The 17,614-nt window shown below is 39.8% G+C and overlaps 1 protein-coding gene across 1 annotated transcript; it reads left to right on the top strand.

Moving 5' to 3' along the window:
• Positions 1 to 667: 667 nt before the first annotated feature.
• LOC108682581 (carcinine transporter) lies at positions 668 to 16,011 on the top strand. Its single transcript, XM_018171775.2, has 12 exons — positions 668 to 1,054; positions 2,940 to 3,136; positions 7,105 to 7,199; positions 7,717 to 7,879; positions 9,207 to 9,361; positions 10,495 to 10,663; positions 11,443 to 11,570; positions 11,818 to 11,911; positions 12,606 to 12,814; positions 13,475 to 13,662; positions 14,295 to 14,455; positions 15,218 to 16,011. Exons 1-12 carry the CDS (start codon positions 992 to 994, stop codon positions 15,336 to 15,338), a joined length of 1,743 nt encoding a protein of 580 aa, XP_018027264.1. The 5' UTR covers positions 668 to 991; the 3' UTR covers positions 15,339 to 16,011.
• The last annotated feature ends 1,603 nt before the right edge of the window (positions 16,012 to 17,614 follow it).

Raw genomic sequence — 17,614 nt, 5'->3', positions numbered from 1 at the left:
CAGAAAATTCTTGAAATTTTTGCTGTCTGCGAACTACGTTTTGTAAATTATTAGGCAATTCAGTTGAATAAAAAAAATGCTAATATTGACTTCAACTCCTTCATAATGCAAGCTGACTGGAAACTTTCGCTTTTATTTCCTTGTACATTAAAAATATATTTCATTAACACTCATTAGTAACTTTGCCACTTAAATGAGTTTTTTGCAGCATTAATGCTGTTATTTTCAAGTTTTTGGTCCTCTGCGAATCAAGACGGTTATCTTCGTTCGTACAAATTTCCTTTTTTTAATCGGTGATGGTGCTCTAAAACTGGCATAAACTTTGTACAGTTATCGAATATTATTGAGTACAAAATTTCGCTCTAGTATACAAATTATAGATTCACAAATTAATGAAAATATTACTTCTGTGCCAAGCGAAATTACTCAGTACGATTATATGACTTTAGACAAAGCTTTAATAACGTGATATGAATATCTAATTAGGTAATACGAATCTTGATTTCTCAGAAGACAAACGATTCAAGGAAAAAGGGCGCTAAGATGAATGTCAAATTAGAGTCGAACTTTTTAAGACGATACTGGGAAGTGTTATTGCATCACGCGGGTCTCCCATGCACTTGTACAAGGTTGCAGACCGTGCAGCTGCAGTTTGGTGGTCGCCGTCGCTGCCTCCAGTCCAGGCTCCACCAGTCGCTGGGTTGACACAGTAGGGGTTAGGTGTGTGTTTCTTCTCTCTTAGGCACAATTTGCTAATTCTCGACTGTGATTGAATTACTAGAAGCAAAGTCCACCGTAATGGCATCTCTCACGATTTTGAATATTTAATCAACGACCCCTTTAGGCTTTACTCAGTAGTTGAAAAGATTTTGAAACGTATATAGTTAGCATAGTATATAGTTTTTATATAAAAACTGAACCCGTGAAGTCTAGTATCCTTGTTGACAAAAAGTGAGTTTTTCTCAACGTTCAACATCTCCACCAAGTTATCATGACAGCGACAGCGCCTGCCAAGAAGAGTGAAGACGAGAAAGAAGACACGTTGTTTGAATCGGTAAGTTCATGCAAAGTTTGAGAGCAGCGGCACAGGTAGTCGAGACTCGATATACCTGCACCTATGATTAGAGTTATTTTCTACGAACTAAGTAACAAAGGATTGCGGATACAAATGGCGGCAGGTGCACTTCCGTATGTTGCTGCGTTTCCTGCATGTTGTCCTGCGAATTTCACTTCTCGCTGAGCTCGTGCAGTTGTGCTGTAATGATCATTTCAAGAATGCTCGTGTATATTATTATTAGTTGCAAATATCTGATGCCAGCTCAAGATAACGTGCCATTAACACCGGTCGGTATTCGCCAATGACACACGATTCGGCATTCGCCACTCAGCGGCTACTGCACTTTAATTTAATAATCCTGAAACTACTGGTTAGAACTATGATTGTAGGGTTCGAGTTTTTAGGGCTGCAATGGTACCGAAATGGTCATCTTTAATGATTATCAATTCATACACACTTTCCAAATTTAAATATCCTGCATTTCTTGTGTTCAAACTTGAAATTTTAGTTAATTTTTTTCCATTTAATTTCTAATGATAAATGAAATTAAAAATTATGTTTTATCCGCTGATTTTTTTTTTTTTTTTTTTTGCTCCACTTGTCGGAAAGGAATCAGTATATTGATGCAAATAATTTTAAAAATTGAAGTTCTGTATTTCCTTCGTTTGTGCGGATTAATTTCTTTTTTAAAGTTCGTTGATATTTAATTTGAAGTCGACATTTCAGTTATTATTCTGATTGCAAACTTTAGCCACAACATATTCTACAAAATGTAGAAGTGACGCCGAAACCAGCTAGGGCAACTCCACCATAGAGAGCAATTTAACGTCGTTAGGCGTAAATGACGAAAGCGCTTCTCAACTTGGATAAGGCAACGTAATCTCTATAATTTTCTCTGCCAAATGCTTACATTTTCAGCTTACGGTAAATGAAATTTATTCCCTTGAATGTTTGCATCGCGAATGCGTATCGTTCATTGGCTTTTACATAGTTGTTTATAACATCTTGCCGACTCAAGATAAATTAAGTGGAGATTACAACAATTGTATTGACACATCTTTACTGCCCACTTACGCTTTAACTGACGTCGTGTTGCCGTCTAAACTAGAGGAAGTCCCGCCAACATTGACTGGCGACTTCGCCTCGTACTCAACTTAGGGAGATTGCGATTAATATTTGGGAAAAACACTAGAAATATTTTCCCTAACACTAAAAATATCTAAAAAAAACACTGATACGTACATTATCCTTATTCGTATAGAATTTGAGCTTTTAGTCATATTTCGCTAATTACGTGTATTTTCATGAATCCCAATGAATGTTTATAAACAAATGTCTATGTATTTATCTTTTTTTAAAATGTGCGATAGATTTTTTAGTATCTCAGTCCATTTGGCGAGTTACTAAATAAACATTTTTGACTCGCACGTCCACCTTAAACGACCTCTCAAGTCTAGTCAGGTTATACAGATTTTTTCTTACTTTTCAAAAGCACTTTCTCTACTGATATTGGTGTCTTGTGAACTTGTAATGATCATATTTAACTTGACTGACGAACTCATGGAACCCTCTGCGATAATTCGCAATAATTAATTAGGTATAAAGAATCTTGATTTCTCAGAAGACAAACGATGCATGGATAAAGTGCAAAAAAATGAATGTCACTCATTATTGTTGTCAAATTCGTGTACTAACTTTCACCCAGTAGACAGCATAACTATACATAGATAACATGATGACATAACTCGCGTTAACTGAAGACTTTTATTCCGTATTCTAACGCTCAACTCGTAGACATGACAACTAGATAACATGATAATATAATTAAATAGCTCACGGTAATTCAAGACTAGCTCTTCTTCCCGACATTGTAACGATGCAGGTGCTGGAGAGCGTTGGGTCGTGCGGGCGCTACCAGCAGTTGCTGCTGTGGGCGTTTCTGGCGCCTCTGGACTTCATGGTAGCTTGGGTGGCGCTTGTGCCCATCTTGCTCGTAGATTCCCCTGACCACTGGTGCCTGGTGCCTGGAAAACCTGAGGACTTGGACCTCCTCCAGTGGCGCAACCTCACCATCCCCAGGTGGGTGATGGCAACATGCACCATCTTCAACCAGCCTCAGCAACCTCACCATCCCCAGGTGGGTGGTAGCAACATGCATCATCGTCAACCCGCCTCAGCAACCTCACCATCCCCAGGTGGGTGATGGCAACATGCACCATCTTCAACCCGCCTCAGCAACCTCACCATCCCCAGGTGGGTACTAGCAACATGCACCATCTTCAACCCGCCTCAGCAACCTCACCATCCCCAGGTGGGTGATGGCCGCTTGAATTGTCAACCGGTGCGAGATCATCAGTCTTGTTGGCAATCGTGATGAACCATTAAAGCCTACAGCTTGGGACTCTATTTACACATGCCAGCACCTGAGCTCACTTCTAAATTAGATAATGCAGGGGTTATGAACTGAGCAATAAAGAAAACGGTCGCGAAGTCAAGTGTGGGAGAGCTTCAACATTCTTAGGCTAATGCTATCTGTCCATAAATGCTGAAAGTTGTTAACAAAAAGTGAAGTAAAAGCGAGCAATAATTAAGTGTAGGAGACACGCTCAAGGTCAAATATAATATGCAAGCAATCGCTGTTAGCTTTGCTGTGATTATTGTCAAATTTGTTATTCCTCGTAATACTTAGATTTATTTTTCCCGTTGTTATTTGGACTTCATTCTCCTGTATGAAAAGTTTAATTCTCACCATAGTTGGTGCGTTTGTTACATTCCTAAATGTTTTGTTTATCCTCCAGTAGTTTGTTTATCCAGTTTGTTGTTTATCCAGTAGCGAGGCTTCTCCTCCTCATCGCTACTCAATCGTTGTTATACTCAATTCCTTCCTATTATTGATAGGTTCATTTTTCCAATAAGTGTGATGTCCGTTTGTTTACGCAGTTGTTAATTTTTACCATAGGAACCAGGTTTTCCTTGCAAAACTGATTTTTCAGAGCGCGTTTTGCTTATCCGGTATTTTCCATTTGTGAATATGACTCCGAAAGTGGTTAACTGTATTCTCATTCCAATTACTGTCTATTATATTTTTCAAGCATAATATGAAAATTTCACCCAATGGCTTCGTTTACACGTGCTCGCGTTGATGAACAACAACGGTATATGGTGGATGTCAGTGAAATTTAATCCTGGATTGTACGTTGAAAGATCCGATTATGGGGGTCCATACTTGTATTTATCTTTTGAAAGCTGAAAACAAATCTGAAGCAAATTTATATAGATGGAGCGACGGATATTGATGTGACTCAGCCACTCTCTGCCCTGCACGCAAAGAATAATAATTGAGCTTAATTAAACACACACTTATCTAATTAGGTGTCATGTTGGAACTTCAACAACACTGAGGAAAGAAGCTCCAAAACCCACCAACCTTCGAAGCTATATCAAAATACCGTACAAACTCTTACAGATAACACTGGCTATGATCATGATTGAGTTTGCTATAGAGGAATAACCTGCTGCAAAAACTAGCACTCACTAGAAACTCAATTGATTCTCTTGAAATAACACATCTTCGTCAATGACATAACTGATAAGAAACAAGTGACACACGGAAAGGTCATATAACATAGCGGAAAAAATATGAATATCACGAGAAAGTCTCACATCTTCACACTCGTGCTGTGGCGCAGCTGTGTAATCGAAGACGGTCCACGTTTTCTGATCTCACATCTGCTATGAAACCTGCATTAACAGACCAGTGAAAAATCTGTGTCGTTCTTTTGCATCTTTAACTAATTATTAGCCTTTTCATAAACTCAGTCCTGCAAAAAAAGCTAATCAGAAACGTACGAATATGGATGAGAGATCGATCCTGCTTATTTATTTTTAATTCCTTCAGTCGATTCATGATGTTTGGACTGATAGGAAAACTTTTCGTGAATAATAATAACAATAATAAAATAGTTGTGAACTTGTGAATAATGTTAATGTTGCCGAAGACTTGTTAAAATACGCTATATTTTTCATTTTGTGTATCTTTGTGTGCTGCTTAGGCCCTTGATAAGAATGTGTGAGCACGACGACTGAATTAACAAAAAACTTCGTGTGCAATATATCTCACAGACTGTACCACCCAGCACATCTGACCGACTGTACCACCCAGCACATCTGACCGTCTGTACCACCCAGCACACCTGACCGACTGTACCACACAGCACCTCTGTCCGACTGTACCACACAGCACCTATGACCGACTGTACCACACAGCACATCTGACCGACTGTACCACCCAGCACCTCTGTCCGACTGTACCACACAGCACCTATGACCGACTGTACCACACAGCACCTCTGACCGACTGTACCACACAGCACATCTGACCGACTGTACTGACCGACTGTACAACACAGCACATCTGACCGACTGTACCACACAGCACATCTGACCGACTGTACCACACAGCACATCTGACCGACTGTACCACACCTGTTCACAGCACCTGCGGCGACACCTCTTTCACAGACCTCATTCCTCGGACGATATCATCGTCATGATTATTCTAATGGCGTTTGCTGATATTATTTAACATTGATGCAGATTGTGTGTTCAGCTGATCGTTTCATTAAACTATCACCCTTTCAATTAGTCAAGTAGATACTGAGAATCATTCAAGACGTGACAAATATTTCTAGTATAAACAAAACACAAGTGAGCATTCCTATTCGTACTGACCTCACTAACCTTTGAATTTCTTAATATGTATTCTAATTTTTTTTAATTTATGGGAGTAAGAATATGCATATTTCTAGTTTTTTTAAGGAAAACCTAGAGCTTTCCTCAAATTGGTTATTCTATGAGGATCATTGCCCAGTGGTTAAAGTTCAGAGTACCAAGATTGGCGCAGAGAGGCGCGGGTTCGATCCCAGCTCTGTGCGCCAGTTTCTGATCAGAATCGGCGAGGTGGCTGGGCGGTTAAGCACAGCAGAATTGTAGCAGTGAGTTGCAAGTTCGAGACCGCAAAATAATTTGAATATTCTGCCATGGCGACAGGCCTACGGCCTACGGCCTACTAAATACTGAAACCGCTATTTTTATTATTATTATTATTTATCATTTACGATAGTTTGTCGAAGTTTACGTTGCCATTTAGGAAACCCAGAAATGAAGGGGTCAATTTCAAGCTTGTTTCTTGTAAAATATAACCTTAGATGAATTAAGATCAGTTCATGAATCCATCTGTATAATATAAGAAAGATAGGATATATTTTTTGTGTGATACATTTAATTTATGACGTACAATTAATTCAGTTTATGAAGTAATTTATTTAATTTATGCTTCATGCATTGTTCGAAAAAGAACTCATTTTATCTTGTAGGCATGTTTTCATTGTGATGAGGTGATGAAAATGCAGTACGAGTTTGCAGGCTTCCTAACAATACCTATACGGCCACCGGGCACACTATTGTTTTCGTCGTATTATTTTTGTTTTCGTCGTATTATTTTTGTTTTCGTCTTCCACACCCATGGCATCAATTAATTGCAGTGACCTAGTAAAAATGCTACAGGCTTCAATGACGTAATTCAGTGTTGGGCAGAGTAATTACATGGTCTCCAGAACAGCGCCATTACATGGTGCGGGTCAAACGAAAGTTGGCTGACATTTTAAGCGCGAAGGCGAACCTTTGAAGCGACACTGTCTATTATGGGTCGCAGAAATAATTAGCTTAGAAGTTTGGGCGATGCTACCAAGAAAGTTGATTGAACTGATAAATTCTTTTCTGTTGAACATCGTGTGATAATTTGTCAGCTAATTCTTTGCTGTTGGTGAAATGAGTTTTGCCAACTTTAATATTCATCTTGCTTTTAAACAAAATCTTGTGAATGTACCCTTAACTTGATGTCGCGTCGAGGGCATCTGTGTAATACTGAGCATACTTTCTCAGGCAAATATTACAATATTGTTGATAAGCAATACATATCACACGACAGGCATCATGCTTAGTATCTTTCAACATAGCTGATTTTTACCTGAATTATCCATTTTCAGAAAGGAAGATGGCAGTTTTTCCCAGTGCACTCAGTACAACATCAGCAACATCAGTGACTGGATATTGTACCCTGACAACTCCACGCCTATAGTTCGTAAGTACTGAAGTGTGTACGCTGGTTGCAAATGTATAACTTCCTGTATCATTACTCGATATCACCTGCCAGTCCTGTAGAGCGGTGTAATTCCGTGATGTATAGGTACACTGTTTTTGTGTTCCTTTGTTCTCATTCGTATTCATATTAACTACTTTGAACATTTGTTTGTAGCTCTCTATTATTTACGTACCAGTTTTCGCTGAATTTATGAGATCATTTTAGGTGGCCTAATATAAACCAGTTATTTCAACTAAATTATATACGCTTAAGAAAATGACAATCCTCTCGCAGTTTTTTGAGCAAAAATCGAGTTTGGCGTTTATTGACTGTTTTTACTAATGTTTGTGAGCTGGGGGCATGGGGCCTCATGATATCAAGGGCTAATGAGTGTTACTATATCCGTAATCGCTTTCTTAAATTTCAAAAGCGTGATCTCAATCGATTGAGTGAGACTGAACTAATGATTTGGTTGTTGTCAATGTTAATAATCTATCCCTATTTTCTCGCTGCCTAGCTTGCCAAATGGGATATCTATACTCCAAAGACAACTTCGACGAGACTCTCACTACCCGGCAAGATTGGGTGTGCGACAACAGCGCTAAAGTCGCCATGTGGCAGTCAGTGGGACTGGCCGGCAATGTCGTCGGGACTCTTTTCCTCAACCCGCTCTCCGACCTGTAAGTCTTGTGGCGCTGCCATATGTGTTTATAATGTAATCGACTCACCTGCTTTGTTTGAACTTGTTTTATTTAGCTTCACTTTAAGAGTCGTTTCAATGTCTCGTCAACTCTTTCCACCAATTATGTTGAATTATTCTCGGCCCACTTATAGGTTTCCAAAAGACCAAAACTATGGGTGGTAGCGACAAGTATTTTCTGCTCCGAATATGGGGTTAAAATTTATAATAAAAATTATTAATTTTTATTTTTAATTATCAAAATTATTGAAAATTATGCTAAAAAATTAAAAAAAAACTAGCCCGATATTCGAAGTAAAAAGGTACTTGCCGCTAATACTATCGGCTGAAACTTTCCCTGTGTGTGCTAATACGAAGCTCCTCCAACTCTTCAATGAAGGAACGAATACATAATCTAAGTAGAAACGAATGAAAAAACTTGATTTTTAACTTTTTATCATGTTCCTAAAAGATATCGCTTCGTATCTTCATCATCTATTTAATTTCTTAATCGTCTATTTACAGCTCTGCAGCTAATTTTCTACCTGCATCTTCGATTGTTCGAAGCCCGTCCCGATAGGATTTCAACTTCGTTATGTATGCCGCCAGAGTTGCATAGCTGACCTTCCTATTTGAACATTAATTTCTGAGAAAATTTCTTTTAGTTTTCAATATAGTTAGCGCCAATTACTTTGGTAACTCTGCCACCAAATAAATTCGTTTTCTTACTATCTAATGTTACTGTTGTGGCTCTAGGTGGTCGCCTAGTTTGCATACTCATGCCATTGTTCATTGCTTAAAGTAAGTAGTTTATATTGATTTAGATTTAGGTTAGTTTTAGGACTAACAGATTTAGGTTAGTTCGGTTTTCACTCACAATGTCACTGTTTAGTTGCATCTTTAGTTGCTTTAACCACTGGGTGGCCCAGTGGTTAAAGTTCAGAGTACCAAGATTGGCGCAGAGAGGCGCGGGTTCGATCCCAGCTCTATACGCCAGTTTCTGGTCAGAATCGGCGAGGAGGCCGGGCGGTTAAGCACAGCAGAATTGTAGCAGTGAGTTGCGAGTTCGAGACCTCAAAATGCTGTGAATGTTCTGCGATGTTAAGAATCGGCGACAGGCCTACGGCCTAATAAACGCTGAAACCGCTATTATTATTATTATTATCAAAAATTGATATTGATACTCGTCTGCTCATAAATAGGCTTTGGTTAAAAGAATTCCATTTTTACTTAGACCCTCTTTATTTCAGTTGTTCAGATTTAAGTAAAATCTAATATTACTACGATCAAGGTTTTAGCCCACGCCTGTTATGTGCAACATTTCTTAGGTTCGGTCGCCGTCTCATGTTCCTGGTGAGCGCCGCGATCTTCGGCGTGATGGGCATCGTGCGCGTGTACGTGACGTCAGAGTGGCTGCTTATGACCACTCAGTTCCTCGCCAACACCTCCTTCCCGCCCATCCTTGAGATTTCCCTCATACTCGGTCAGAATCTGCAGAAAAATTATTTAGTCGCAGTCTAATGATTCAGAGGTTATGCTAGAAGATGGAGTAATGGATTCATCATTATGAATTTTAAGTGCAAAAAATGGTTGGAGAGCCTCCGATCTCGACTACTTGTGGTCAGAATTAGTACTTCAATACTTAAATTAATACTTTAATACTTATGAATTAAAACTTTTGAAGAAAATAACTAGTCGGTCCCGACTTCTACTATTCACGTGTTTATTAATCCTCTGTTAAAGGACTGCTTCCGGTTGTATCTGTTGCGATGCTAAGAAAGCGATATTGTTCACGCTGTGAAGTTTGATTTGCATAATGAAATAAACGTTACTGAACGGTTAATCTTACATGATTTATAGATTAAGATCGCGCATTCTTATTGGACATGCTTCAAGTTGTAGTTTGCATGCTTGTGTCGTCACCGGACGCCGGCTGCAACTATTAAACTTTCAGAATGATCAGAGCCCTTACGGCCAAACGTCGGTAACTATCTTGTACAAAGTTCAATTGCACTTTATTGCACTGGGATGTTCATTACAACTTCGGTAACACGGATACAACGTAGTTATATTTCAGCAAAGCACAGTTTAAAAAACTGGCACGGTTAAAATTAAACTAGAGTGACATCAGGTACATTATTGAGGAGCAGTTTACTTAATCTTCCACGGCTCAGCCACGACTCCAGCGTTAGAGTAAGGAATAGCTGAGAGTCGACAGAGCGGAGTGAGATGAGAACAGGTATGCCCCACTGTAGGGCTGGCGGGACACGACTGACTACCTGACTCACAGCCGCTCAGACCTGACCTTGCACTACGTCGCTACCGCCCAAGTAAGGTCCGACATAAATGTTACCAAGGCGGCTACGCTAGATGTGGCTTTCGGTATGCACACGAGATAAAATGAACACGGCTAATAGTGAACGAAGTTTATCGTTCACAGTGTCATCAGGACAGACTGCAGAGTGAATACAGTATTCATCCTCTACATGCTAATAAATACGTAGTTGCAGTAAACTGGCACCGTTTTGGCGAGATGTTGAAGCTGCACAAACGGTTCTCTATTGGTGAATCTTGCCAAATAAAGAAGATAATTACAATATTTGCTCGATATTGCAGCGTACGAGCTGGTGTCGAGCACGTGGAGGTCGCGTGTGACGTCCATCAGTTACATGTTCTGGTCGGCGGGCACGTGCGTCCTGGCGCTGCTCGCCTGGCTCAGCCGCAGCCACCGCATCCTCAGCATCATCATCAGCACGCCCTTCCTGCTCTACCTCCCTGCCGCGCTGTGAGCTACTCATATAGCCACTCATATCGTCACTAGGCACTCATATCGTCACTAGCCACTTATATCTTGACTAGGCACTCATATCGTCACTAGCCACTAATATCGTCACTAGGCACTAATATCGTCACTAGGCACTCATATCGTCACTAGCCACTAATATCGTCACTAGGCACTCATATCGTCACTAGGCACTTATATCGTNGTCACTAGGCACTCATATCGTCACTAGGCACTCATATCGTCACTAGGCACTCATATCGTCACTAGGCACTCATATCGTCATATCCTCCCCAGGACTGTATATTACATACATGATACAGTAGATGCGACATTATTTCCGAAGGAGCTTATTTCCCTCACATATATTGGGAGGCTTTTTTCAGTATGGCGGTGCTAATTGTCGAATAAGTCTATCGTAATGTTCTGGATGAACTGTGTTTGCATTGAGTTTCAAGTTTGATTTCAAGCGATTTTATGGGCCTATGACATTCTGGTTTTAAAATGCAAATAGGGACTATGTATGTTATCACGTACATAGTTTTTACTAATTTCCCTCTTTTTATTCGGAAATGATCTTGAGAAATTATAAAAAAACGCTCTTCCGTTGAACTTATTCCACTCTTTCCACTGTGAAAAAATCAGCACCTACTTCTGCTATGAAGTCATTCACCACAAACTGTACTAAATTGATTCTTACATGGGTGCTGTGGTTCTAACCTTTAAAAGGTGAATATCACTCATTGAATAATTTTACAATTTATTTCTACTTTCACTATCAGCCTTATCCCCGAGTCGCCACGCTGGCTGCTGACGCGTGGGCGCGTGGACGAGGCGCACGCGTTGCTGGCGCGTGTAGCGCGTGTCAACGGCCGCGACGTGCCGCCCAAGCTGCATGATCAGCTCTCAGGTCCTCCTTTACATTCATTGCTTATTTCTAATATTACTCGAGAATTTATCTTTAGTCTTTATCATATTGCTTCTGAAACTGAGATGCTTGCTCATTGCTTTTATCGTTATGCTATTGTTATGAAAGTTATTTATTATGGGAGCTATTGGCACTTTTTGAATTTAATTCGTGAAACTCGTACCTATCGGCCATGTTCTAAATTAATTCTAGAACGAGAATAACGGAATGTGTTTGCTTCGGTGTGCAGAAATATCGAAAAAGCGAATGCCGAACCACGGCGCCTACCAGCTCCTGCAGACGCCCGTCCTGAGGAGACGCACCATCCTACTGACGTTCTGCTAGTAAGTCGTGCTTGCTAATGCAGCCTAGCTTTACTAAATACTAATTTGTGGGAGTTATGAGACTGGTATCTATATCCTCTTCACTGGTGGGAGTCACTGCACAGTTTTAGCAGTAGTATTGCAGCACTAGCTTAGTAGTTACTGCTTCAGTAATAAAAATAATTGTTTGATCCAGTGAGTGTTTTGTGTCTTTCTGCTTAAGATACTAAAACAGGTATGTAGCTGTGGTGTTTTTTTCGATTAAAATACAAATGACCGTTTAGTCGTACTACCTTCTTCGTCTGTCAAAAGTGTCATAGTTGTAGAAATGAATAAATTCTGCAACATTTACAGTCTATCTATTTTGCTGAGCCAAGAAAAAGTGCGCGTTTACATGAGGCCAGCTTTGCAACCCAGTACTAACGGCCACAACTGGCCGTTGAGAATTTGACCAGCCCGAACGCGTATGAGCGTTTGAACGAGGCCATTATTGCAGTCCGGTCAATTTTTAAGCGGTGGCCGCCCGTCTTGTTTTTTAATGGCCGCAAATAGACTGGTTGGGTGCAAATTTCGGCCTCCGGTATTATTATTGCACATACGTGCCATTCCGTATTCATTATTCATTCCTGGAGATCACCAATCAGTCATTAGTGGATACCCCAACTATTAAAAACAAGTCTCACTGGCTCATTAAAATGTGCATTAATTTCTACAGCGTCTTGAACAACATATTTTTCTACGGACTGGCGTACAACACCTCCAACCTGAACGGCAACCTGTTCATGAACTTCTTCCTGATCGGCGTCACGGAGATGCCAGCGAACGCCGCGGGCTGGTGGGCGTCCCTCAGCCTCGGCCGCCGCCTCAGCCAGAGCCTCTGCTTCTTGCTGGCCGCCTGCTGCGCGGCCGCCACTATCTTCACTGGTGAGACGCTGTCAATATTTCTTCTCGATGATAAAATAGTGATAGTTCATCTATGATGAAGTATTGAGAAGTAGTGATAGTTCGTCTCAATGGTGAAATATTGATAGTTGATCTTGATGGCGAAATATTCCTCCATGAGACTAGACCTCCATGAGACTAGACCTCGTAAAAACCTTCTTTGCAAACTATGTCATCGATTTTAGAATCAATTGATGTAGAAATTGGAAATATCTGGTTTTATAAGTTCTTGTTCAGAAGACAGAGTTCAGTTTTGACTGCTCACAATTCCCTTTCCACGCTTCAAACACAACGCCGTTCAACAGCGCCGGCTGCTTTTAGGAATTGACTTGTGTTAGTATCCGTATAAATTCTTTTTTTTAAGATTCACTATCAAAATCTTATCTATAAATTAATTTTATTACATTTTATACTGATTCTACAATTGTACGATGGAAAACTTAGCCCGATACGTCATGCTTGAGAGAAATTTCTTCATAGCTTCGGAGCGCAGTAGACCTCATAATTATCTGGATTTTCAGTAGCCAGTTAACGAAGTACAATTCTAAGCCTGGGAAAATTACTGCCACGTCCGCTTTAACATTGGCCTCCCCGAAAACATTTCCCTATCATGCAATTTATATTTTAGTTTGCCTATGGCAGAACACAGCCCTGTGTGGGCGAGCATCATGCTGCTGACGATGAGCAAGTTCTTCATCACGATGAGTTTCCTTGTGGTGTACCTGCTCATCGGTGAGCTGTACCCCACCTCGCACTGCGGCACTGGCATGGGCCTTGCCTCCATGTTCGCCTCGAGCATCGGCACTGCATCGCCATACATTGCTTATAGCGTGAGTTTCTTATTCTTCGTATCCGCTTTATGATGACTTGCTTGTGCACCATCCGCCTCAATCAAGTTCCGTAGATGTGAGACCGCAGAGCTCTATGGCTAAAGACCAGTCTAAGCTTGATTGCCTCACTTCATTAATTTAGACTTATAGTAAGTTCAATGCTTTTGCCTGCCTAGGTGTTTAGAAATAGTGTGTACGGATTTTGTGTGCACGGCTTTTGTGTGCACGGCTTTTACTTGGCTTTTAGTTATCATCATAAGACGCATTCAGGTCACGCACTGTCGAGCCATTGACTGGAGATATTTTATTCTGTCACATGACTTGCGGCGAGACTCTTTCCCATTACAACACACTTTTATATCATTGACGTCTGGATGAATATTGTTCAAATTTCTTAAGATTTAGTAATTTATAACGTTTAGCAAATCATTGTTTGTCGTTGAATTTATTTAAATTTGAATATATTAAAATTCTGCGTCGCATCGCCCTGCCAACATAATGATTATATAAAATTTACACCTCATCAAGAAATATGGCTTATCTGTTATTAAACGGTATTTTGCATATATAATGACATAACAGAATTACCATAAACATTGAAATTTCGACTTGGTAAGCATTACTGTATGCAGGCCAAGGAATGGTACGGCCTTCCCTTCATCATCCTGATGCTGCTGGGGCTGACAGGCTGCGTCCTGTCCAGCTTCCTGCCGGAGACGCTGAACGCGCCTGTGCCTCAGAACCTGCTGGAGGCTGAAACACATCTCACCGACAGCAAATATTTCTCTTACAAGTGAGTTATTTTCTTAGTGGAGCTTATTAATGTGTTCATATTGTATCTATAACCATGTTTGATATTGATATTTTAACTTAGATTACGTTAAGAAAAGACAATTTCCTTACTGTCCGACCTTGTAACACTCTGAGAAAATGAGTTAAAGTCCTAATAGCGACGCACTTTTCTGTCGGTGTCCGGATTCTCGTGCCCAGTCTGGCGCGGCTAAAAGGTGTATCTGTGCTAGGCCCAAAAAATGTATCATTATTTGGACAGTGTGACCTATTTATTTTTCTGGGTGAATGTTATTAATGAAGTGGAGGGCGATGTAGAGCAAATTTTCTTTGTCTATATCATTTTGTTAAATATTGCATTCACACGCTGTCTTCCGAGCATGTTTGGTCCATTGAGCTGAAATTGATTATTGCTCATTTGAAAAGTATCAGTTAGGGAAGGGTGGCGCTGTGGTTACAGTTCAGAGCAGTGAGTTGCCGGTTCGATCCAAACTTCCTGTGACAGTTCTGGTCAAAATCGACGAAGTGGCTGTGAATAGTAAGATGCGAGCAGTGAGTTGAGGGTTTGAAACCATGAATTATAAAGTCCATGCAACGTCGGGCTAACTAGGATATTTATCAAAGTCCGAAGGTCGTACTAAAAGCATGCAATAAATAAATTCGATCCGAGTCGCAGAATATTTTTACTTATTTTTATCTTCATGTGACGGATTAATTTTCAATTTTTAATTTAGAATAAATCATTAAAATAAGTTGCATTGGTCAGAGGCCGGAAGTTCTGGCAGCTCGGCGGCCCGCGCGTCAGCGACGCTCAACACGAGGCTGGCGACGCCGTCAGGAGGAACAGCGCTGAGGGCTACGCCAACCCTGTGCTCAGTGCTGACTGACGTGCTGACTGACGCTGCTCTGTCATCGTGGGACTCAATTCTTAATGACGCTGCTCTGTTGACCTGGACTCAGTGCTGACTGACGATGCCTCGCCTACCCGTGGCTCAGTTATGAATGACGCTGCTTGGGGCTCACTGCTGACTGACGATACTCTGCCGACGCGGTGCTTAGAGCTGACCGACGCTGCTCTGTAACTGGCAGCAGTTCAGAGCGATAAGGGCTCAGCTTTCCATATGTTGATCACTGATTATTCTGTTCATTACGTGCTTAATATTCGTAGTATCTATCAGTAAATCCTGAAATCAAGTAAAAGACATTAGTTTTTGCAGAATTCCGAAACAGACTTATCAGTTCCTTAACCAGCTTGCAGTTAAATTCTAAAATATTAAAATGACATTCTCTTTTAACTCAGTTAGCTGCTAGAGTTACAATAACTTTATATAATTGCGAGTTGTAAGTTCAGCAATACATCTACATTCCAACTATAAACAATATCTGCATGGACTAAAAACCATATGACTGCCGTTGGTAAGCTTAATTATGTGGCCTTAAAAGACTGGATAAATTTTTTCAACTTGTGTTAGATCCGGTCAAAGGACTTGTATTCAGATCTTCTATGAACAATTCACGAAATGTACAAGATTCGGCGATAGGCCACATCAGGCCTATTCTTCAGTGCCGACATCACTATAATATGAACATGACTTTCAATATCCACTAATTTCTCCAAGTTTGAAACTTCATCTTTGTCTTTTCATGGAGAATTTTATAACTTGTATCGTGTTATTCAAATGATGACAAGATTTTTATAACTACAGTTATTTATTATTAATATAATTTATGAAAATAATATTTAACGACAGTATTTAAGAGAAATTCAGTATGTGTATGATTGTGTTGCTTAAACAGTAGTCTGAAATAATTAACTCGTATGCGTCGCTGTACCTGAAATTGCTTCATCTTTGTATGATGAATGATTGCGATGTAGTCTTTCATTATATTTCTTGTGATTTTATCTTTCAAATATAATAATGACTCTATACAGTGGGGGGAAATAAATATTCGTACACTTGAAAAATCGTATTTTAATGTATGTAAGTACACAAACTTAACAGGAGAAGTGATTTATATTATGTATAGAGGCGCATTGTATTCAAAAATAGCATCAATAGAAATTAAATCTCAATGCAACAAAAATTAATGCAACATGTTAACTTCTTCGGGTCAAAAATGTATTCGTACAAAACAACTTTTGACTAATATTTCACACCAGAACATTCCAGAATGTACTAGAAACATGTAGCACGTTCCAGTAATGTAATCAGCAACCAGAGTTAACGTATTTTGCAACTACCAGATCATTCTGCAACTGCCCGTAGTACAAGAAGGTCTCAAAAATGGCTAAAGGTAAAGAACTAACAAGTTCCTAAAAACAATTAATTCTATCGCGTTGGAAGGAAGGAGAAAGTTATAGGAAGATTGCTAGCCACTTGAATGTTCCTTTTAGTACAGTTGCTTCGTTCATTGGACGCTTCAAGACCCGTGACAGCGTAATTTAAATCACTTTTCCTGTTAAGTTTGTGTACTTACATACATTAAAATACGATTTTTTCAAGTGTACGAATATTTATTTCCCCCCACTGTATTTCACATCGATGTTTGGACTCGTATCTGTGTTATTCCATGTTCCAGGCCCTATTTATGTGAAAAAATTGCCTTATGGCAGTGAAGGGATTTGCTTGTTTTATGCTCATGTTGAATAGTTGAAAATTAACTTATCTAAACGTTCACATCACTTGTCATTTAATAAATACCGTGAAAATATACGTCACAACGCTTATCTGTGGTTAACTACAATAATGTTCGGTGGTTGTTTCTCGCGAATTTAAATTGCGCATGTGCACGTGTTCATGAAGTGCATTTGATTCAATCATTTGAACAATATGCTAGAGATATTGTACACTTCAAGGAAGTTTATTGGAATTTCGACTGTTAGACGAAGATAAGCAAAAAATTTGCAGCGTTCTATCAATAATAATTTCTTTTCTTAGATTTTATAATTGTACAGTACTAGATAGGTTTAAAGCTATAATTTATTTAGTTGCTAATATTAAATACCGATTATCCGTCAATGCTACTAACTTCGTCATAGCTCATGTCCGGCCTTCAAAATAAACGATTAACAGACGGAAAGCTAAAACTGAGCACAGCTTTCTAGCGCGAACAAAAATTTTTTTAGTTAGTAGGTGGCACTGGAGCCCTACAAATCGCAGCA

This window comes from Hyalella azteca, unplaced genomic scaffold (genome assembly GCF_000764305.2).
Source record: "Hyalella azteca isolate HAZT.00-mixed unplaced genomic scaffold, Hazt_2.0.2 contig17115, whole genome shotgun sequence".
In the NCBI taxonomy this organism is placed as follows: Eukaryota; Metazoa; Arthropoda; class Malacostraca; order Amphipoda; family Hyalellidae; genus Hyalella; species Hyalella azteca.
This window is presented reverse-complemented; position numbering and strand designations above follow the sequence as displayed.

Coding starts and splice junctions, on each gene's coding strand:
- LOC108682581 (XM_018171775.2), top strand. CDS start 992: ATGACAGCGACAGCGCCTGCCAAGAAGAGTGAAGACGAGAAAGAAGAC. Junction 1,055..2,939: donor AAGACACGTTGTTTGAATCG/GTAAGTTCATGC, acceptor GTAACGATGCAG/GTGCTGGAGAGCGTTGGGTC. Junction 7,200..7,716: donor CAACTCCACGCCTATAGTTC/GTAAGTACTGAA, acceptor CTCGCTGCCTAG/CTTGCCAAATGGGATATCTA.